Source organism: Oncorhynchus nerka, linkage group LG3 (assembly GCF_034236695.1).
Source record: "Oncorhynchus nerka isolate Pitt River linkage group LG3, Oner_Uvic_2.0, whole genome shotgun sequence".
In the NCBI taxonomy this organism is placed as follows: domain Eukaryota; kingdom Metazoa; phylum Chordata; class Actinopteri; order Salmoniformes; family Salmonidae; genus Oncorhynchus; species Oncorhynchus nerka.
Window position 1 is genome coordinate 8,473,528 of NC_088398.1, and position 23,107 is coordinate 8,496,634.

The following is a 23,107-nucleotide window of genomic DNA, read 5'->3' on the forward strand; positions in this document are numbered from 1 at the left end:
TCAAACTCTCTCTCTCTCTCTCTCTCTCTCAGGGGGACTCTGGCAGTGGTCTAGTGTGTTTGGGTGAGGTTCATGGCCTGGTGTCCTGGGGTCAGGGCTGTGCCGTGCCCGGACACCCCGGAGTCTATGTCAAAGTGTGTGAGTTCCTCCCCTGGATCGATGAGACCATGAAGGCCAACATGTAACACCACTAGCTGCTTTCCTCCCTGTCTCTCAGACCTCCACTCCTCCTCACTATCTCTATCTATCTCTCTCTCTCTCACTCTCTTTCTCTCTCTCTCCTCCTAGTTCAATACTAAAGTAGACTCAGCACAAAGTGTCAGCATGTCAAACACAATAAAGCCTGAAGTTACACTATCTTCCTTCTGTCTGTCTTAGGAACTACACTTTCATTACTATGTGGATTTGTATTGATATGATCAGTGGGCAAACTTCTGAGTACATTTTAACAACTTGAGGGATGTGCAAAATATTTATTTGGGTTTCATGTTTGATCATATTAACATACAACTATAGTATGCAGGCTATATACCGTACTAGCCATACATCCTGGACAAAGTTCTGAAGGACTCTGCCCCACACTGTAATTTGCAGTCATGAATTAAAGCCTAGGTTTGCAATATGTTTTAAGTATGGAGTAAATTATGAGGTAGCATATTTTCAATGCCCTACATACACACATCAAGCAATGGAAGGATGTGACCTGTTATTGGAACTGTGCAGCAGCTGACTCTGTTTGCTGTGCAGCAGCTGACTCTGTTTGCTGTGCAGCAGCTGACTCTGTTTGCTGTGCAGCAGCTAACTCTGTTTGCTGTGCAGCAGCTGACTCTGTTTGCTGTGCAGCAGCTAACTCTGTTTGCTGTGCAGCAGCTTACTCTGTTTGCTGTGCAGCAGCTGACACTGTTTGCTGTGCAGCAGCTAACTCTGTTTGCTGTGCAGCAGCTAACTCTGTTTGCTGTGTAGCAGCTTACTCTGTTTGCTGTGCAGCAGCTAACTCTGTTTGCTGTGCAGCAGCTAACTCTGTTTGCTGTGTAGCAGCTTACTCTGTTTGCTGTGCAGCAGCTAACTCTGTTTGCTGTGCAGCAGCTGACACTGTTTGCTGTGCAGCAGCTAACTCTGTTTGCTGTGCAGCAGCTGACACTGTTTGCTGTGCAGCAGCTAACTCTGTTTGCTGTGTAGCAGCTTACTCTGTTTGCTGTGCAGCAGCTGACACTGTTTGCTGTGCAGCAGCTAACTCTGTTTGCTGTGCAGCAGCTTACTCTGTTTGCTGTGCAGCAGCTTACTCTGTTTGCTGTGCAGCAGCTTACTCTGTTTGCTGTGCAGCAGCTGACACTGTTTGCTGTGCAGCAGCTGACACTGTTTGCTGTGTAGCAGCTGACTCTGTTTGCTGTGCAGCAGCTGACTCTGTTTGCTGTGTAGCAGCTTACTCTGTTTGCTGTGTAGCAGCTTACTCTGTTTGCTGTGTAGCAGCTTACTCTGTTTGCTGTGCAGCAGCTTACTCTGTTTGCTGTGCAGCAGCTAACTCTGTTTGCTGTGCAGCAGCTGACTCTGTTTGCTGTGTAGCAGCTTACTCTGTTTGCTGTGCAGCAGCTTACTCTGTTTGCTGTGCAGCAGCTGACACTGTTTGCTGTGCAGCAGCTGACACTGTTTGCTGTGCAGCAGCTTACTCTGTTTGCTGTGCAGCAGAGGGCATCAGTGAGTTGCTCCATCAGTCTGTCCTTCTCCATTCACTTTGATGTCATTATTAGTAGATCAACAGGGCATTCTCCCTCCATATTAAGGCATACATAAGATACATGTACATAAGATTAACAATGGCTGTTTATCAGGAACAGTGGAAATCAACCTTTCTTATTCCAATTATCCATCCATTCTTGAGTCAGAGATGTTGTGCTTATCTTTTCTCCCAGCGTCAGGACATGGTTCTCTCCCGCTCTCTCTGGCTGTTCCCGAGCTCTGACATCCTTTCACTCCTTTATTTGTATCTCTTCTTCTGTTTCACTTCATCTGAAGCCCCTAACCAGGCTGCTCCACCTTCAAGATAAATGTTAGATAGGAATATATACAGTTGAAGTCGGAAGTTTACATACACTAAGGTTGGAGTTATTAAAACTCGTTTTTCAACCACTCCACAAATATCTTGTTAACAAACTATTGTTTTGGCAAGTCAGTTAGTCTACTTTGTGCATGACACAAGTCATTTTTCCAACAATTGTTTACATACAGATAATTGAAATTACAATTCATGGTATCTAAATTCCAGTTGGTCAGAAGTTTACATACACTAAGTTGTCTCTGCCTTTAAACAGCTTGGACAATTCCAGAAAGGTATGTCATGGCTTTAGAAGCTTCTGATAGGCTCATTGACATCATTTGAGTCAATTGGAGGTGTATCTGTGGATGTATTTCAAGGCCTACCTTCAAACTCAGAGCCTCTTTGCTTGTCATTGTGGGAAAATCTAAAGAAATCAGCCAAGACCTCAGCATAAAAATGGTTGAACTCCACAGGTCTGGTTCATCCTTGGGAGCAATTTCCAAACGCCTGAAGGTACCACGTTCATCTGTACAAACAATAGTACGCAAGTATAAACACCATGGGACCACGTAGCCGTCATACCGCTCAGGAAGGAGAAGTGTTCTGTCTCCTAGAGATGAATGTACTTTGGTTTGTACCAAAATACAAAGGTTTGTACTTTTTGGAGAAATGTCCGCTGGTCTGATGAAACAAAAATAGAACTGTTTGACCATAATGACCATCCTTATGTTCGGAGGAAAAAGGGGGAGGCTTGCAAGCCAAAGAACACCATCCCAACCGTGAAGCACGGGAGTGGCAGCATCATGTTGTGGGGTTGCTTTGCTGCAGGAGGGACTGGTGCACTTCACAAAATAGATGGCATCATGAGAACGGAAAGTGATGTGGATATATTGTAGCAACATCTCAAGACATCAGTCAGGAAGTTAAAGCTTGGTCGCAAATGGGTCTTCCAAATGGACAACGCATACTTCCAAAGTTGTGGCAAAATGGCTTAAGGACAACAAAGTTAAGGTATTGGAGTGGCCATCACAAGGCCCTGACATCAACCCTATAGACAATTTGTGGGCAGCACTAAAAAAGCGTGTGCGAGCAAGGAGGCCTACAAACCTGACTCAGTTACCCCAGCTCTGTCAGGAGGCCTACAAACCTGACTCAGTTACACCAGCTCTGTCAGGAGGCCTACAAACCTGACTCAGTTACACCAGCTCTGTCAGGAGGCCTACAAACCTGACTCAGTTACCCCAGCTCTGTCAGGAGGCCTACAAACCTGACTCAGTTACCCCAGCTCTGTCAGGAGGCCTACAAACCTGACTCAGTTACACCAGCTCTGTCAGGAGGCCTACAAACCTGACTCAGTTACACCAGCTCTGTCAGGAGGCCTACAAACCTGACTCAGTTACACCAGCTCTGTCAGGAGGCCTACAAACCTGACTCAGTTACACCAGCTCTGTCAGGAGGCCTACAAACCTGACTCAGTTACACCAGCTCTGTCAAGAGGCCTACAAACCTGACTCAGTTACACCAGCTCTGTCAGGAGGCCTACAAACCTGACTCAGTTACACCAGCTCTGTCAGGAGGTCTACCAACCTGACTCAGTTACAGCAGCTCTGTCAGGAGGCCGACAAACCTGACTCAGTTACACCAGCTCTGTCAGGAGGCCTACAAACCTGACTCAGTTACCCCAGCTCTGTCAGGAGGCCTACAAACCTGACTCAGTTACACCAGCTCTGTCAGGAGGCCTACAAACCTGACTCAGTTACACCAGCTCTGTCAGGAGGTCTACCAACCTGACTCAGTTACAGCAGCTCTGTCAGGAGGCCGACAAACCTGACTCAGTTACACCAGCTCTGTCAGGAGGCCTACAAACCTGACTCAGTTACCCCAGCTCTGTCAGGAGGCCTACAAACCTGACTCAGTTACACCAGCTCTGTCAGGAGGCCTACAAACCTGACTCAGTTACACCAGCTCTGTCAGGAGGAATGGGCCAACATTCAACCAACTTATTGTGGGGAGCTTGTGGAAGGCTACCTGAAATGTTTGACCCAAGTTAAACCATTTGAAGGCAATGCTACCAAATACGAATTGAGTGTATGTAAACTTCTGACCCAATGGGAATGTGATGAAAGAAATAAAAGCTGAAATAAATCATTCTCTTTACTATTATTTTGACATTTCACATTCTTAAAATAAAGTGGTGATCCTAACTGACCTAAGACAGAGAATCTTTACTAGGATTAAATGTCAGGAATTGTGAAAAACATATTTGTAATAAACTTATTTGTATTTGGCTAAGGTGTATATAAACTTCTGACTTCAACTGTATGAGAGAGCGAGCGAGAGAGAGAGAGAGAGAGAGAGAGAGAAAGAGAGAGAGGGAGAAAGACAGAGATTAGTGAGGGGTCAACCTTGTGTGTGTTACAGTAAGTGGAGAAGCCCCTGTAAAATAGTTGATTATGGTAAAGAACAGACCTCCATTCCCTCCCTCCCCCCTCCTCTCTGATACTCACCCTCTCCACAGGACTGGGAGGAGACGGAACAGGAGGGGAGGTTTGGCTCTGAGACAGAATCCTCACTGTTACACAGAGAACACAACAACAACATTCACCACCGTCATGTTTTAACACTTTGGAAAGCTAATACTGAATGCAAGGTGCTATACAAATAATGTTTACAATTAAAACATGGTATTGTATCATTTACTATTTTATGTACAGCAAGCATATTATTGTGTTACACTAATAATAAACACACTTTTTGAAGAAAGTCCCATTGGGGACAGGCATGGCTGACCTGTGAGAGATTGGGAGTGTGGGCGGTTGTCTGAACCCCCCAGAATTCTCCTCCTCACTACTAGCTAGCTCCTCCCACTGGCATCTTAAGGGTAGGAGACAGAACACAAGAGCTCTCAATCAAATTCAATGAGGAAGTACTGTAACCAAATTAATTATATTTAGTTGTGTAACATTAGGTCACACACAAAGTGGTGAGGTTTCAGGTTATTGTCAAAACCATACAAACCAAAAGTGTTTATATAAAATGTATTCAGTAAACTGTATGGCTATGGCCAGTAAACATCAGACCAAGGGAGGAACAAACAGTGAGCTAACATTGCTTACATTGCCCTATTTTATTTGTCTATCTCCTGAGCTTCTTTAGGATGTAGGCTACAGTACACAATTATTCTCTTTCCGACAAACATCTTCCATATTGTTGATTCGTTTGAAATAGGTCTTAATAACCTAAAATGCAGTAGGCATTTAGAGCTCACCTGTTAGTGCTGGCAGTGTGGTGTGTGTGCGCTCTGTCTGAGGGGGTGTCATTGTGAGCCTGTGGTGGAATAAGGACACACCTTTACCTGTCTACCGATGCCCCAGTTATCAGTGAATATGGGTTAGACTTCTTCTTTCCATTGTGATACTGTTACTATGAATTCTGTAGAGTGTGTGTATGGGGGAACTTACAGAACGCGAGTTAGAGTGGGAGTATTTGGCCAGTATATCGGAGGGCCGTAAGGGGCTTTGTGGGGAAGGGCAGTGAGAGAAGGTGCTGTGTTTGGGAGGGAGGGGTGGAGCCAGGCGAGAGGTGGGGAACTGGTACTCTTCAGACGACATCTGCATCAGAGAGAGAGAGCGAGAGAGAGAGAGAGAGAGAGAGAGAGAGAGAGCGAGAGAGAGGGGGGGGAGAAGGATGCAAGAGAAAATAACACTATGAGATGGATACAGTGAAAGAGAACCCCACACCACCCTGCTCACACCACCCTGCTCACACCACCCTGCTCACACCACCCTGCCCACACCACCCTGCTCACACCACCCTGCTCACACCACCCTGCCCACATCACCCTGCCCACACCACCCTGCTCACACCACCCTGCCCACACCACCCTGCCCACACCACCCTGCTCACACCACCCTGCCCACACCACCCTGCCCACACCACCCTGTCCACACCACCCTGCTCACACCACCCTGCTCACACCACCCTGCCCACACCACCCTGCTCACACCACCCTGCCCACACCACCCTGCCCACACCACCCTGCTCACACCACCCTGCCCACACCACACTGCTCACATCCACACACAAGCAAACACACCCTCTTCATATAGGCCAGTTTTTTCATGACTAGCTGTACATCCTCCAGGTCATCTTCATCTTCCTCTTCCTCGCTGACAGACAGGTAAGGCTCCACCAGGATGGACTCTGTCCCTCGGATGTCACAGCGACAGTATGGGCAGGTGTGTCCATCCGACTTCTGCAACACATGGAATGATCACACTTGGTTAAGCAGAATTAACATTATCTACACATCTGTACTGTATGTTAATGTGTGGAAACTCACGTGGCTGTGTACGTGTGTGTATTGTTGTATCAAATCAAATCACATATTTTATTTGTAGCATACTTCATAAACAACAGGTATAGACTAACAGTGAAATAGTTCCGGGCCCTTCCCAACAATGCAAATGATTGCTGTATGTCAAAAAGATCCCTGGGATGATGCAGTAATTTGGTTCCGTCAAGAGCATTCCTGAGCCAATGCATTTCCCATGCTGAAAGTACAATACCCATAATAATGTCCTTTCTGTGTGTTATTTGCATGAAGCTACACTTACAGTAAAGCAACTGGTTTAGCATATCAAATTAAGATTGAGCATTCTACTGTAGTTCACTTTGGTAAAAACTGTAGTATTCTGTTCAAATCTATTCTTGGCCCCTGAAGTGTGACTGTGACAGTGTGTGACAGTGTGTAAGAGTGTGTGACCAGGCGAGGAGTGGAAACTCTAAGGGTGAGTCTCCCCAGTGTGAGTGTAGCATGAGGAGGATGTAAGCTTCGGCTCACACAGGAAGTCCTAACCCACATGTTAGGACACGATGGCCCACAATACTGCTCTATGTGCTAATACGCCGGTTCACCTACTGATGTGTAGTGGGCTGGCTCACTACAGACATTAACTGTCTGACCAAAAACCAATTCCATACAGTTAACCCAAATTGGTATGTTGATGACATATATTAATAATAGAGGATGTGGCTGGGTGATGTCAGAGACATTGTGTGAGCGAACAATGTGTGGTTTGGCTTTGAAGGTTTTGTTGGTGACGTCGTCAATCACAGAGCAGGAATACCTGCCATCCTGTGAGGCAGGGTTGGCACAGCAGGTGTCCGCAGGGCTGGATGCGTGTGTCCTTGTCTCTCTCTGTACAGATCTTACACAGCTGGAAGGTACTACCCATCTCACAGTACATCTCATACTCGTCCTCTGTGACTTTGACCCTGCTTCTCTGTGCTGGTTCACACAGACTGGTGAGGTCTGGGTTCACATCACGTCCGTCAGGGTAAAGATAGCTGCAGACAAACACAACACAGAATTACACACACATTATGTAAAACGATTACAGGCCTGTGCAAATGTTGTGTGTGAGTGTTGGTCAGCTGTTTGTTCACCTGCACCCACCCACAATGTTTAATAACCCATCAGCACTCCTATTCCCAAGTCAAAATGTAGCTTACATTTGGTGTATCATTTTACTACAAGACAAGCTTAGTTCTGCAGGAGTCAATATTAAGGCTATGTGAGAGGCTATATACCTACTGTTAGTGTCCAGATTTTGGTTTCCATTTCACCCATCTGAACAGTAGGCTACAGTTCCTTCGACTTGCCACGGGGCTATTTGAAGTCCCCATCTTGTGACTGGCGGATTTGTATATCACCTCACAGTCATCACACATAAATAACATAACCGATACTGCTTCCATCCTCTTTTACCACTTCACCAAATCTTTCCCAAACATTACACCCTTCTCTTTATTTTCAACTCTCCATTTCCCGGCTTTTCTCTTATTGAATTAAACTCTGATATTGTCCTTTTTACCTCAGTGTATCGAAGTTAACTTTTTCTGCCAATCCCAAAAGCATTTGGCAATTGGCGTGTACATCATTTAGCGCTCGTACAGTTAGGCCCAGAAGCTTAGGCTTATGCTCTAAAGCCATTGCCGGAAGGCCTAATATAATTCAATTAAAACCTCAATGTTTGTGGATTTTTTATGGTTTTGTTTTCTCTTTATTCAACCCACCCGCCACCCAGCAATCCTTCATCCACACAATATTTAATAACCCTAAACCCACCCCACTATAACCGCGGGAACCTTTTTATATGTGTCAACCCGGACATCACTAGTGTGTGTGTGTCAGTGGAGGCTGCTGACGGGAGAACGGCTCATAATAATGACCAGAATGGCGTAAATGGAATGGCATCAAACACCTGGAAACCATGTGTTTGATGTATCTGATACCATTCCACTGATTACACTCCAGTCATGACCACAAGCCTGTCCTCCCCAATTAAGGCTCCACCAACCTCCTGCGGTGTGTCCATGTGTGTGTTTACTTACCAGCCCTCCCTGAAGCCCTGGATGAGGGCCTGGTAGAGAGGTGTATTCTGGGGGATCGTCTGTACGATGCTGCCATCACCTGTCACATGACCAATGGCCCACTGGCCCATCCGAGTGCAGCTCAGACGGAAGATGTAGCTGGACAGAGATACAGAGTTCACATGGAAACGTCTTTACTGAAGTACATACAGATTTGACCATGAAATACAGGTAACCGCCAAAATAAAGGAAACACCAACATAAAGTATCTTATCAGGGCGTTGGGCCACCACGAGTCAGAACAGCTTCAATTCATCCTTGGAATAGATTTTACAAGTGTCTGGTAATCTATTGGAAGGATGCAACACCATTCTTCCACGAGAAATTCAATAATTTGGTGATTTGTTGATGGTGGTTGAAAACGGTGCTCCAGAATCTCCCATAAGCGTTGAATTAGGTTGAGATCTGGTGACTGAGATGGCCATGGCAGATGGTTTACATTGTTTCCATGCTCATCAAACCATTCAGTGACCTCTCATGCTCTGTGGGTGTCATCTTATAGGGGCATAGCCATAGTAGCCAAAATAATGGGCAAAATAATGGCCTGCCCAGAATTTTTGTACATGACTCTAAGCATAATGGAATGTTAATTTCTTAATTAACTCAGGAACCACACCTGTGTGGAAGCACCTTCTTTCACTATACTTTGTACCCGTCATTTTGTCAAGTTTTTCCATTATTTTGGCAGTTACCTCTACGTATCTAGGTATTATTGTTTACTATCACTATAATTATTATGTCAGCATTAAAAGTAATCACTGCAGATATTGTTGTGGGGTATGGTACATCTCCTGTCTTTTCTCCTGAGTCCTTCCTATCCCCCTGTTCCTTCCCTTCATCTACTCTCTCTCGCCACACCCCAACCCAGTCACCCGCAAACAATCTCTCCTGTCCTCACCTCCCGGGCCGGTGCAGGTAGTTTTGGAGGCGGGCTTTGACCTGGTCGTAGGTGAGGAAGGCCATGTAGCCGGGGTGGGTCACTGCCAACTGGTTCCAGTTCCTCAGAAGAGACCTCCAGGGCTGACAGGAGATGGGAGGACATATTTACTATCAGTTGAAATATGTGTTATTTTTTCCACTTTGGAATGTTTTGGCTTTCTTTAGACAGTAGGAGAGAAAGAATGGGATAGACGTCTTGGAAAGTGACAGAATGCATGTTCACTGAACATTATGTGAGGTGTCTAATTAACCAGGATGTAGGGCTACTTAGAACAGGGCTAACATATATGGATCACATGTACCTGGAATAGCCTGGTGAAGATGTCAAACTCGAACACTGAGATGTGGTCGTTACAGGTGAGATCTACAGTGGACTTTAGAGCCATGGACTCCATCCCCTCTTCAAAGCAATGGACCCTACGGAGATGCTGCTTAAAACTGCTCCACTGTACAATACACCTAGGAGAGAGAACGAGAGGGAGAGAGGAGGGGAGGAGAGGGAGAGGAGAGGGAGAGAGGAGGGGAGGAGAGGGAGAGAGGAGGAGAGGAGAGGGAGAGAGGAGGGTAGGAGAGGGAGAGAGGAGGAGAGGAGAGGGAGGGAGGAGAGGAGGAGAGGGAGAGGGAGAGAGGAGGGGAGGAGAGGGAGAGAGGAGGGGAGGAGAGGGAGAGAGGAGGGGAGGAGAGGAGAGGGAGAGAGGAGGAGAGGAGAGGGAGAGAGGAGGGGAGGAGAGGGAGAGAGGAGGGAGGGGAGGAGAGGGAGAGAGGAGGAGAGGAGAGGGAGAGAGGAGGGGAGGGGAGGAGAGGGAGAGAGGAGGGGAGGAGAGGGAGAGAGGGGGGAGAGGGAGAGAGGAGGGAGGAGAGGGAGAGAGGAGGGAGGAGAGGGAGAGAGGAGGAGAGGAGAGGGAGAGAGGAGGGGAGGAGAGGGAGAGAGGAGGGGAGGGGAGGAGAGAGAGGAGGGGAGGAGAGAGAGGGAGAGAGGAGGGGGGAGGGAGAGAGGAGGGGAGGAGAGGGAGAGAGGAGGGGAGGAGAGAGAGGGAGAGAGGAGGGGGAGGAGAGGGAGAGAGGAGGGGAGGACAGGGAGAGAGGAGGGAGGAGAGGGAGAGAGGGGTGGGAGGAGAGGGGAGAGAGGAGGGGAGGAGAGAGAGAGAGGAGGGGAGGAGAGGGAGAGAGGAGGAGAGGGAGGAGGGGAGGGAGAGAGGGGGAGAGAGGGGGAGGAGAGGGAGAGAGGTGGAGAGGAGAGGGAGAGAGGAGGGAGGAGAGGGAGAGAGGAGGGGAGGACAGGGAGAGAGGAGGGGAGGAGAGGGAGAGAGGGGTGGGGAGGAGAGGGAGAGAGGAGGGGAGGAGAGAGAGAGAGGAGGGGAGGAGAGGGAGAGAGGAGGGGAGGAGAGGGAGAGAGGAGGGGAGGAGAGGGAGAGAGGGAGAGAGGAGGGGAGGAGAGGGAGAGAGGGGTGGGAGGAGAGGGAGAGAGGAGGGGAGGAGAGGGAGAGAGGAGGGGAGGAGAGAGAGAGAGGAGGGGAGGAGAGGGAGAGAGGAGAGGGAGACAGGGGTGGGAGATAAAGGAAGAAGGAAAGTGAGAGAGAGAAAGAGAGTGAAAGTGAGAGGAATGACAATGTGCCAAAAGAAGATCAAAAATTGCAAGTGGAGGAACAGAATACTTTTCACAAGACTAGAAAAAGACTGTGCCTGCACTACCGGTCAAACGTTTTAGAACACCTACTCATTCAAGGGTTTTCCTTTATTTTTACTATTTTCTACATTGTCATCATCATGTAGTAACCAAAAAAGTGTTAAACAAATCAAAATATATTTTATATTTGAGATTCTTCAAATAGCCACCATTTGCCTTGATGACAGCTTTGCACACTCTTGGCATTTTCTCAATCAGCTTCATGAGGTAATCACCTGGAATGCATTTCAATTAACAGGAGAGCCTTCTTAAAAGTTAATTTGAGGAATGTATTTCCTTCTTAATGCATTTGAACCAAAAGTTTGTGTTGTCACATGGTAGGGGTGGCATATATAAGATGGCCATATTTGGTAAAAGACCAAGTCCATATTATGGAAAGAACAGCTCAAATAAGCAAAGAGAAATGACAGTCCATCATTACTTCAAGACATGAAGGTCAGTCAATACGGAACATTTCAAGAACTTTGAAAGTTCGCAAAAACCTTCAAGCGCTATGATTAAAGTGGCTCTCATGAGTTCCGCCACAGGAATGGATGACCCAGAGTTACCTCTGCTGCAGAGGATAAGTTCATTATACCAGAGTTAACAGCCTCAGAAATTGCAGCCCAAATAAATGCTTCACTGAGTTCAAGTAACAGACACATCTCAACATCAACTGTTCAGAGGAGACTGTGTGAATCAGGCCTTCATAGTCAAATTGCTGCAAAGAAACAACTACTAAAGGACACCAATAAGAAGAAGAGACTTGCTTGGAGATTTTTGGTTCCAACCTGCCGTGTCTTTGTGAGACGCGGTGGGGTGAATGGATGATCTTCACATGTGCATTTCCCACTGTAAAGCTTGGAGGAGGAGGTGTTATGGTGTGGGGGTGCTTTGCTGGTGACACCGTCTGTGATTGATTTAGAACTCAAGGCACACTTTACCAGCATGGCTACCACAGCATTCTGCAGCGATACGCCATCCCATCTGGTTTTGGCTTAGTGGGACTATCGTTTGTTTTTCAAAAGGACAATGACCCAACACACTTCCAGGCTGTGTAAGGGCTATTATACCAAGAAGGAGAGTGATGGAGTGCTGCATCAGATGACCTGACCTCCACAATCCTCAACCAAATTGAGATGGTTTGGAATGAGTCAGACTGCAGACTGAAGGAAAAGCAGCCAACAAGTGCTCCACATATTTACATTTACATATGTGGGAACTCCTTCACGACTGTTGGAAAGCATTCCAGGTGAAGCTGGTTGAGAGAATGTCAAAGCTGTCATCAAGCCAAAGGTGGTCATTTGAAGAATCTCAAATCTCAAATATATTTAGATTTTTTTTGGTTCCTACATGATTCCATGTGTTATTTCATAGTTTTTTTCTTCACTATTATTCTACAATGTAGAAAATAGAAAAAATAAAGAAAAACCCTTGAATGAGTAGGTGTTCTAAAACTTTTGACCGGTAGTGTATATACAAATAGACTGTTCCTATTTGTGGAATGTTCTGTCAAGTCCACGTCCCTTATTCAATTCTAGTTTCACTGTTACCCCACCCAACACTCACTTGTTTCCAAATGCTCGCCTCCAGAACTCTCCGGCCTCTGTCTTAGTCAGCCTGTAGGTGTCGCCTTGAAAGCTTCCCTCTGGAAACATGGCCCTCAGCTCCCAGAGCATGTGACTGAAGAGCAGGGACAGCTTGGTCAAGTTTCTCCTGTGAATAACAGAAAATAACATGAAGCTATTCTGAGCTTTTTACAATGTATCAACTAGGGTGATAAGGGTAGGCTTTCTGGTCCATAGCTTCAAATGCAACAGTGGCAGCTAGAATGAAAGTAAACTTTAGATCGCATAGACATAATGGGTATTGTACCCTCTAACAAGCAGTAATGCATCCCTCTATTTCTCTCTCTCTCAATTCAATTCAATTTAAGGGGCTTTATTGGCATAGGAAACATATGTCTACATTGCCAAAGCAAGTGAAATAGATCATAAACAGATAATAAAAATGAACAGTAAACATTACAGTCACAAAAGTTACAAAAGAATAAAGACATTTAAAATGTCATATTATGTCTATATACAGTATTGTAATGATGTGCAAATAGTTAAAGTACAAAAGCGAAAATAAATATACATAAATATAGGTTTTTATTTACAATGGTGTTTGTTCTTCACTGGTTCCCCTTTTCTTGTAGCAACAGGTCACATATCTTGCCGCTGTGATGGCACACTGTGATATTTCACCCAATAGATATGGGAGTTTATCAAAATTGGATTTGCTTTCGATTTCTTCGTGGGTCTGTGTAATTTGAGGGAAATATGTGTCTCTAATATGTCATACATTTGGCAGGGGGTTAGAAAGTGCAGCTCAGTTTCCACCTCCTTTTGTGGGCAGTGTGCACATAGACTGTCTTCTCTTGAGAGCCAGGTCTGCCTTCGGTGGCCTTTCTCAATAGCAAGGCTATGCTCACTGAGTCTGTACATTGTCAAAGATTTCCTTAATTCTGGTTAGGTCACAGTGGTCAGATATTCTGCCACTGTGTAATCTCTGTTTCGGGCCAAACAGCAATATAGTTCACTTCGTTTTTTTTTGTAAATTCTTTCCAATGTGTCAAGTAATTATCTTTTTGTTTTCTCTTGATTTGGTTGCGTCTAATTGTTTTGGTGTCCTGGGACTGGGTGGCATCTGTTTGTGTTTGTGAACAGAGCCGGCTTAGGTGGCTCTTCCCCAGGTTCATTTCTCTGTAGGTGATGGCTTTGTTATGGAAGGTTTGGGAATCACTTCCTTTAGTTGGTTGTAGAATTTAACGGCTCTTTTCTGGATTTTGATCATTAGCGGGTATCCGCCTAATTCTGCTCTGCATGCATTATTTTCTACGTTGTACACTGAGGATATAACTCCGCATGCAGTCTCAATTTGGTGTTTGTCCCATTTTGTGAATTCTTGGAGGGTGAGCGGACCCCAGACCTCACAACCATAAAGGGCAATGGGTTCTATAACCGATTCAAGTATTTTTAGCCAGATCCTAATTGGTATGTCAAATTCTATGTTCCTTTAGATGGTATAGAATGCCCTTCTTGCCTCATCTCTCAGATCATTCACAGCTTTGTGGAAGTTACCTGATGTTTAGGCCGAGGTATGTATAGTTTTTTGTGTGCTGTAGGGCAACGGTGTCCAGATGGAATTTGTATTTGTGGTCCTGAAAACTGGATATTTTTTAGAACACCATTACTTTTGTCTTACTTTTACTGTCAGGGCCCAGGTCTGACAGAATCTGTGCAGAAGATCTAGATGCTTCTGTAGGCCCTCCTTGATTAGGGACAGAAGAACCAGATCATCAGCAAACAGTAGACATTTGACTTCAGATTCTAGTAGGGTGAGACCGGTGGCTGCAGACAGTTCTTGTGTCCTCGCCAATTCGTTGATATATATATTGAAGAGGGTGGGACTTAAGATGTAACCCTGTCTCACCCCCCGACCCTGTGGAAAGAAATTTGTGTTTTTTGAACTGCACACTTGTTGTTTGTGGATATGGATTTTATAATGTTATATATTTTCCCCCAACACCACTTTCAATCCATTTGTATAGCAGACCCTCATGCCAAATTGAGTTGAAAGCTTTTTTGAAATTAACAAAACCTGAGAAGACTTGGCCTTTGTTTTGGTTTGTTTGGTTGTTTGTCAATTAGGGTGTGCAGGGTGAATACGTGGTCTGTCGTACGGTAATTTAGTAAATTGCTAATTTGACATTTGCTCAGTATGTTGTTTTTGCTGAGGAAATATACGAGTCTGTTGTTAATGATAATGCAGAGGATTTTCCCAAGGTTGCTGTTGACGCATATCCCCCGGTAGTTATTGGGGTCAAATTTGTCTCCATTTTTGTGGATTGAGGTGCTCAGTCCTTGGTTCCAAATATTGACGAAGATGCCAGAGCTGAGGATGATGTTAAAGAGTTTAAGTATAGCCAATTGGAATTTGTGGTCTGTATATTTTATCATTTACTTTAGGATACCATCAACCCCACAGGCCTTTTTGGATTGGAGGTTTTGTATTTTGTCCTGCAGTTCATTCAATGTAATTGGATTCCAGTGGGTTCTGGTAGTCTTTAATAGTTGATTCTAAGATTTGTATTTGATCATGTTGTAACGGCAGATTTCCTCCTCTTCGTCTGAAGAGGAGTAAGGATCAGACCAAGATGCGGCTTGGTAAGGGTTCATGATGAATTTTAATAACAAAAGCAATGAACACTATTAAATACAAAAACAATAAACGAATATGTAACATAACCAAACCGAAAAAGTACTGTGTGGCAACAAACACACACACGGAAACAAACACCCACAAACCAACAGTGAAACCCAGGCTACCTAAATATGGTTCTCAATCAGGGACAACAATAAACAGCTGCCTCTGATTGAGAACCATATCAGGCCAAACACAGAAATAGAAAAACATAGAAACACAAACATAGACTGCCCACCCCAACTCACGCCCTGACCATACTAAATAAAGACAAAACAAAGGAAATAAAGTTCAGAACGTGACACATGTATATATTTTTTCAGTTTGTTCTTTGTTATAGAGCCAAAAAGATTGGAGAAGTGGTTTATCCATACATCTCCATTTTGGATAGATAACTCTTCGTGTTGTTTTTCAATTTTCCCAGAAGTGTTTAGATTCTATGGATTCTTCAATTACATTGAGCTGATTTCTGATGTGCTCTTTCTTTCTCTCTCTCTCTCTCTCTCTCTTGCTATGTCACACACACAGGTACATTCGTGCTTGTACAAACAGGATGTCACAGTCTTGCTCTTCCTGTCCTTGTTCGTGTTGTGCCGCAGAAACAGAATTTTCCGTTAGCAACTTGACCAACAACAAGACACTCAAAAGTTACTGAGTGGTTCTTCCCTTGTGTGTCTATTATCAGCCTGCCAGGGACAGTAACGATCTGGCCATAAACCTCTTACTGTGTGTTCCAATCACTGTCTCAACCATTCTCTCATCTCTGGCTGTACGGGCAGTTGAGAGCAGGACTGAAGTTTCCATCCTTAACTAACCTGGTTGACCATGTTCATTTCTTACTTTCCACCACACTCATTCACTGCATCCTGTCTACAGTTGAGCTCAATGGTGTGTGTAAAGCATAGCAACTTCTTATTGGAAAGAAAGAGCTCACATGGCATTGTTACTGTATCTACAGTATGTGTGACAGTACTATATGCCTGCCTCTCACTGCAGACCAACAAGGCGACAGTGCATGTGGTATAGTTACCGGTAGACTGTTATCACTAATGTAATATATAATATCTACCTTATAGGTGTTACTTATTGTTGCAACAATCGTGGTTAATTGCAATTGCACCTGCAGGGACTTGCCACTGCTTGTCAAAGCCAAAGCAACACTACATTGACTCAATGGCAATTTCCCTGCCATTGAATTTAGCTTTATAGAAAACTAGGGCATTTTACCCAGGCGTGGGCAGTGTGTAAAAACGTATAAGAACAGAGAAACGTCTATATTTGTTTGTGTGTTGCTTTCCATGAACAGAGAAGGGTTTGAAGGAGAGTGTGGGCGAGTAGGAAGGGTGAATGGTTATTTCATTGTATGTGAGTGTTATTAATATAAACTAACGATAATCTGCCTCTCTCAGTTGTTTATTTAAACTTTTGTTATGACATGGCATAATGCAAATTGATGTGATTTCATGATACACACATTCTGTAGATTCAGAGAGCAAAATACGGACGACAAGGAGCGAAGGGAATAACAGTTGTGTTAAGACTTACCAGTCCTGCTGTACTGCATTGCACTGAACATGCATCTGTAGCCAAGCCCTGCTCTTCTTACCATTAGTGAGATTCAGCATTTTGGAAAAATTACACATAGCTCATAGCTTTTTCTTGATTTCACAGATAATACAGACTTTTCGGTTTTATTGTAAAACTGTTATGTGTTTAGCGTTAGTGGGTCAGAAGTTTACATACACTAAGTTGACTGTGCCTTTAAACAGCTTGGACAATTCCAGTGGCTCAGAAGTTTACATACACTAAGTTGACTGTGCCTTTAAACAGCTTGGACAATTCCAGTGGCTCAGAAGTTTACATACACTAAGTTGACTGTGCCTTTAAACAGCTTGGACAATTCCAGAAAATGATGTCATGGCTTTAGAAGCTTCTGATAGGCTTATTGGCATCATTTGAGTCAATTGGAGGTGTACCTGTGGATGTATTTCAAGGCCTACCTTCAAACTCAGTGCCTATGCTTGACATCATGGGAAAATCAAAAGAAATCAGCCAAGACCTCAGGAGAAACAAATGTAGACCTCCATAAATCTGGTTCATCCTTGGGAGCAAGGAACATTTGTGGGCAGAACTGAAAAAGCACGTACGAACAAGGAGGCCTACAAACCTGACTCAGTTACACCAGTTCTGTCAGGAGGAATGGACCAACATTCACCCAACTTATTGTGGGAAGCTTGTGGAAGGCTACCCAAAACATTTGACCCAAGTTAAACATTTTGAAGGCAATGCTACCAAATACTAATTGAGTGTATGTAAACTTCTGACCCTCTGGGAATGTGATGAAAGAAAAAAAAGCTGAAATAAATCATTCTCTCTACTATTATTCTGACATTTCACCTTCTTAAAATAAAGTGGTCATCCTAACTGACCTAAGACAGGGAATTTCTACTTGGATTAAATGTCAGGAATTGTGAAAAACTGAGTTTAAATGTATTTGGCTAAGGTGTACGTAAACTTCTGACTTCAACTGTATAATTGAGAAATATTTGTTTAATTTTGTACTTTGAGTAATTAACAAATGTAAGAAACAATATTAAAACATTTCCAAATGTATTAATAAGATACAATATTTACATAATTTTGCTCATGATTGACTTTAAAACACCACCATGAAACGTCTCAGAGAACCACACTGCCTTTCTCCATGGCCCGTATAGAGAGTTGTTGCGATCACCCAGTTACCATTAGCATGATAAAGCCTCAGGTCCACTCCATTGTCTCTCTGAGACATTAGTAGTCTCAACGGAACAGTCACTCAGATACATTTCTTCCCAAAATACCCACCTTAAAAACGGCACAACTACTAAATAACTAAATGTAGCTGCAGTAGCGCGAACCTAAATGCCATGTTGATTTTGTGTTTTTGTTTTAAGACAGCCGACTTGAGGAAACTGGGAATGTTCATTTTTGTCTCACTGGTACTATAAATGGATGTTAATGGGTGCTCAGGTCTATTTGTGTCATTGTGGTTCTGCTCTGTCTCTGGCTGTGCTCCAAAATTCACTTACTGTACATATCAAGTCTAATGCCAATCAAGTCCTTATGAATTTGACAATCTAATACCATGCATTTTAATTTTCCTAGTTGGCTTTAGCTACTTTGAATTTATTTGAATATTGGGCATTGAGAATATTGGCGGAAAGTCTGTGTCATGGTGCTGGTGAAGTCAGATATCTCGGACACGTGCCCTGCCCTTGACCCCACAGCTGATTTATTTGTCTTAGTAAAGGTCAGCCCTTTTTTGGGTGAAAAGGTCAACATCCTAAAATGGACTCTAAATCATTGGTATCCTCAGGGTTCAATTTCTGGTATGGTATAATAGTCTTATAGCCCATAATGTTTTTTGAGTAGTAATTTTTTCACTTTTATGGATATAAAAAAGTATTCATGTTTATTCATGCTAGATTAAAAGTGAAGGAGGAGAGCAAAAACCATGTCAACAATGTGCAGTGTAGGGGAGTAGGGAACTCCATGTAGTTCAACTAGTAATTCAACGACATTTAGCAGTAGCTTGGTGGTAGTTGAACTCAATTCAAATATTGGTAGTGTTTTTAGTAGTGAATTACTTTGTTGTGATGTAGCTAAATATTGGGACTAGACACTTTTTATTTGGAAAAGGAAAATAATATATAGGTGTAGTAGGCAATCATTTCCTTCCTTTTTCGGCATCAGACCTAAATTCTCACTTGAAACATAGTTTTGTGTTTAATAGGCTTAATTACACATTCTGTTAACATATGACCCCAAAGTGATCTGTTCTTGCAATTTGTAGTCTATGACATTTCAGAATTAGATTTCTTATGGATCTAGTGAACTATACTGAGTGTACAAAAGATTTAGCTCTGGCCAGGTGAATCCAGGTAAAAGCTATGATCCCTTATTGATGTCACCTGTTAAATCCACTTCAATCAGTGTAGATGAAGGGGAGGAGACAGATTAAAGAAGGACTTTTAAGTCTTGAGACAATTGAGACATGGATTGTGTATGTGTGCCATTCAGTGGGTGAATGGGCAAGACAAAATATTTAAGTGCTTTTGAACGGGGTATGGTAGTAGGTGTCAGGCTCACTGCTTTGAGTGTGTCAAGAACTGCAACGCTGCTGAGTTTTCACGCTCAACAGTTTCCTGTGTGTATCAAAAATGTTCCACCACCCAAAGGACACCCAGCCAACTTGTCACAACTGTGGGAAGCATTGGGGTCAATATGGGCCAGCATCCCTGTGGAAAATTTTCAACACCCTGTAGAGTCCATGCCCCAAAGAATTGAGGCTGTCTGAGGAACACCTTTCTTCAATATTAGGAAGGTGTTAGGAAGGTGTTCCTAATGTTTTGTACACTGTGTCTATATTGGGAAATATTTCATAGTTTAGAATTGCTAAACAAAGTTCTCTGTACGGACTAAAAGTCTTGTTTTGTCCTGACACAGTATGAGCATCTGGCATTGCCAAAAGAGCTTGGCAGGCTTTATGTAAAGTTATTGTGGAGTGTGTTTAAGATTTTTATTTGGGGTTACAGATTATCCTATATAGTCATTTACTTGTGATTATAACTGACAAATCTAATAAACAATTAGAAAATGAGTTCTCAGGGTTAGCAATAGGTCTGTGCTAGATAACAAAATGACACTATCGACATCGTGACGAGCATCATGTCTCTCAGCCTGGACAGAAATCTCCCCCTGGCCCCTCACATGGCACAAACGTATACAGTCTGTCTGCTAGACCATGCACTACAGACAGATATCAGATATCACTGTAAGCTTGGGCCCGACAAATTGAGACTGTTCTGAGGGCAAAAGGGGTGCAAGTTAATATTTGGAAGGTATTCCTAATTTTTTATACATTCTGTAGTAAACTATATTTTCTTAACGGTAACTTTAGTGTAGCTTCATTTCTTCCAGTGTAGAATAATTGGTAGCTTGGTAAACTATATTTTTAGAGTAGCTTCCCCAACACTGACAATGCTTATGATAATTGGATTATGTGCCAAATCCTAACTGGAGACACATGCAGGTCACTTTCTGAGCCGTTTGAGTTTTTACAAAGATATTGTTTACGACCCCATATATCAAGTTATGTTCGGCCCTTGTTGTTCTCTCTCACCTGTAGCTGGACATCTCCTCGAACATCTTATCGCGCCCCTCTTTAAACAGCAGCACGGCCCGGTTAGTCTTATCCAGCAGGTGTCTTGCATGGATCCTCAGGTACTCCCCCTCGTCCCCCCGGGGGGCCTGCCCCCTTGCTGCAGGCCCCCTGTACGGCTCCCACACCTGGGTGAGCAGCGTGGCTGTCTCTGAGACCACCTCAGGGAGGTACGGGGGGCTGTTCCTCAGGCCCAGCCTGGGGTTGGTACACAGCCGATGCAGCTTCTCCAGCCTCTTCAGGGCCTTGTCCACCTGCCGCCGGTCAGAGGCACTGGGCGGCTGGGAGGTGGATTTCAGGCTCCGGTCAGAGGCACTGGGCGGCTGGGAGGTGGATGTCAGGCTCCGGTCAGATCCTAGCCCGTTCCCTCCTGTGGCCATTGTCCTGAGGAGGGATTCCTGGTTGTGGTGTGTTAGTCCGAGTGGGATCTGTTCAGTGCAGCCTGGCGGTTTGTGTCTGGCAGCCCTATCTGTGACAGTTGAATGAGGGAGTGGTCTAGATGTCTGTCATGTCTGGCATGGACAGCTTAGTAAATGATGTCATTGTATCTTTATGGTTGACAGCTCGAGTTGAAAAGAGCACACTTTATCCAATATATCTTCACTGGTGTTCCTCAGTAATTCAATGAAATCAGGTAACCCAGATAGGGGCAGAGCGCCAGAATATACCATAGTCCAACAGGAATGGAGACAACTGCTGTGGTTTAGAAAGAGTGGAGGGGAAACGTCTTATCCAGAAAAGTGCAAACAAATAATCTCTCAAAACTGTTTACAAACAATCTTTCAAAAATTGTGTTTTTTCAAGCCTGCATTCATAAAGTCCTCACTTCATAAATCCTCAATTTCCTTGGTCAGTTCTCCAGAAGTAGCCAATATTTTTTAAACAGTCTCTTTCCCGTTCAGTTTGTAAAGAGAAAGTATAAAGAGAAAACCCTGAAAGAGAGAGAGCAAGGGAGGGCAGAACAAGAGACAAATAACCACTCACCCTTCCTAAACAACCCCTCTCCTGCCCTGTTCTCTCCTCCCCTTCTTACTCAACATTTTACGCTCTTGTGCCCAGGCACTATCTCTCACCCCATGTGGCGTAACTCTCTCTGATTTCATCTACAACATACTCAGATATAGACCCCAGTTTCTCTTTGCAGCACAACGGAAACTTTTGTGTCTCAGTCTGACTCTGGCTGGCCCCTCTCTCTCTTTGTTTTGGGTCACTTGTTCATGCTCTCTCTCTCTCTCTTTGTTTTGTGTCACTTGTTCATGCTCTCACTCTCTTTCTTTGATGTTCTTCCGGGTTTGCAGCCAGACAAACAGGTTTCTAGTCTTTGTGTGTGAAGGTGGAGTGAGGCTGAGATAGGTTTGGGCTTAGAGGTAAACTATTACTAAGAAAGGAGGGGGGAGGAGGAAACAGGGAATACCCACAAGAAGAGTGTGTCGTGTAGAGAGTGGTAAGAAAGAGAGAGTAGAGAGAGAAGAGAAAAAGAGAGTATAGAAAGAGAGAGCGGGGGAGAGAGAGAGAGAGAGAGAGAGTAGTGGAAACTTATAGTGATTAGATGTCACTAAGATGAAGAGCACTGTGCTACAGCATGTATGTGAAGTCATTGCACTGCAGGTCAAGGCCCAGTGATGTTTAATGTGTAAAGCAGCTCTCAACTGCTGTCTTCCCTTTGTGAGACCGTGGGACCAAGCAGAAAATACATGGCATTTAACTGTTAGCACCATATTCTTCTCTGTTGTAACGTTTGAAAAGGGAAACTATCTAGAGAGAACAGTAAATGCCATCCTAATGGGATAAAGTTGGAGGTGTCTAAAAACCGCCACAGACTCATGAATACATCTTTTCTATTCATTTTTGGTTGACAGGACAAAAACCACAAATCAACAGACATGATACAAATCCACACTGTCAAGTGTTGTGGTCCATATTTTAATATTGTCTGATTTTGCACCTTGTCGAGACAATTATAGTTCAAGTTGAGCTCATGAATAAGTTCAATAAGTTCACAGACCCCAAATCCAGAACAAATTCAAGAAAGCGTACAGTATTATATAAAGCCATTATTGCATGGAAGTCCGTTCCATCTCATATTGCTCAAGTGGACAGCAAACCTGTTTTTTTTTTTAAACAGATAAAGCAACACCTCAGGGCTTAACGTCTCTCCCCTATTTGACCTAGATAGTTTGTGTGTATGTACTGATATCTAGGCTACATGTGCCTTTTGTAAAAATAAAAACATTTCGGTAGTACTGTTCTTGAGCTGTTGTCTATTAAAGTCCTGTATTATGTCATGTTTCATGTCCTGTGTGGACCCAAGGAAGAGTAGCTAAAATACAAATACCAAAATATCATGAATAAGGAAATCCATTGCAGAGTGTGTGAGGCTTGCCACCCATCGTAAGGCAACCATTCTCTTGGCTGCTGTTAGGCCTGGATATTAGCTTTAGTCATCATTAAGCAGTGCACATTGGAAAGACATGGGCTGTGTTAAGATAAAATGCTTGATAATTATGAAGCTAAAGTCACAGTTTACCAAATGAAGAAAATCACTATACACCTTTCCTTTATGATTGGGTCTCTACTGCCGACA

The 23,107-nt window shown here is 43.9% G+C and overlaps 2 protein-coding genes across 4 annotated transcripts in view; one reads left to right on the forward strand and one right to left on the reverse strand.

Moving 5' to 3' along the window:
• Window positions 1-359, forward strand: part of LOC115101804 (trypsin-like) — a 7,788-nt gene extending 7,429 nt beyond the window's left edge. Inside the window, exon 6 of the mRNA XM_065007973.1 lies at window positions 33-359. Within this exon, the coding sequence (XP_064864045.1) occupies window positions 33-185 (153 nt within the window). The 3' untranslated portion in view covers window positions 186-359. The remainder of the gene's footprint in view (window positions 1-32) is intronic.
• Window positions 360-458: 99 nt separating this feature from the next.
• On the reverse strand, window positions 459-21,709 carry LOC115101563 (E3 ubiquitin-protein ligase CBL-like). 3 transcript variants are annotated; one of them, XR_010460671.1, is made up of 13 exons: window positions 20,485-21,709; window positions 12,645-12,791; window positions 9,712-9,868; window positions 9,369-9,490; window positions 8,432-8,569; window positions 7,165-7,384; window positions 6,132-6,290; window positions 5,497-5,646; window positions 5,304-5,362; window positions 4,826-4,909; window positions 4,543-4,607; window positions 3,863-4,352; window positions 459-3,782 (listed from the first exon to the last, which is right to left on the reverse strand). XR_010460671.1 is itself a non-coding variant. In XM_029621040.2 (12 exons), exons 1-12 carry the CDS (start codon window positions 20,901-20,903, stop codon window positions 4,324-4,326), a joined length of 1,749 nt encoding a protein of 582 aa, XP_029476900.1. In that variant the 5' UTR covers window positions 20,904-21,709; the 3' UTR covers window positions 459-4,323. The 3 variants fall into 3 exon arrangements, 2 of the variants coding, with proteins under 2 accessions (XP_029476900.1, XP_029476895.1); XM_029621040.2 differs by having other exon boundaries at window positions 459-4,352; XM_029621035.2 differs by lacking the exon at window positions 3,863-4,352 and having other exon boundaries at window positions 459-2,034; window positions 20,485-21,708.
• Window positions 21,710-23,107: the final 1,398 nt, after the last annotated feature.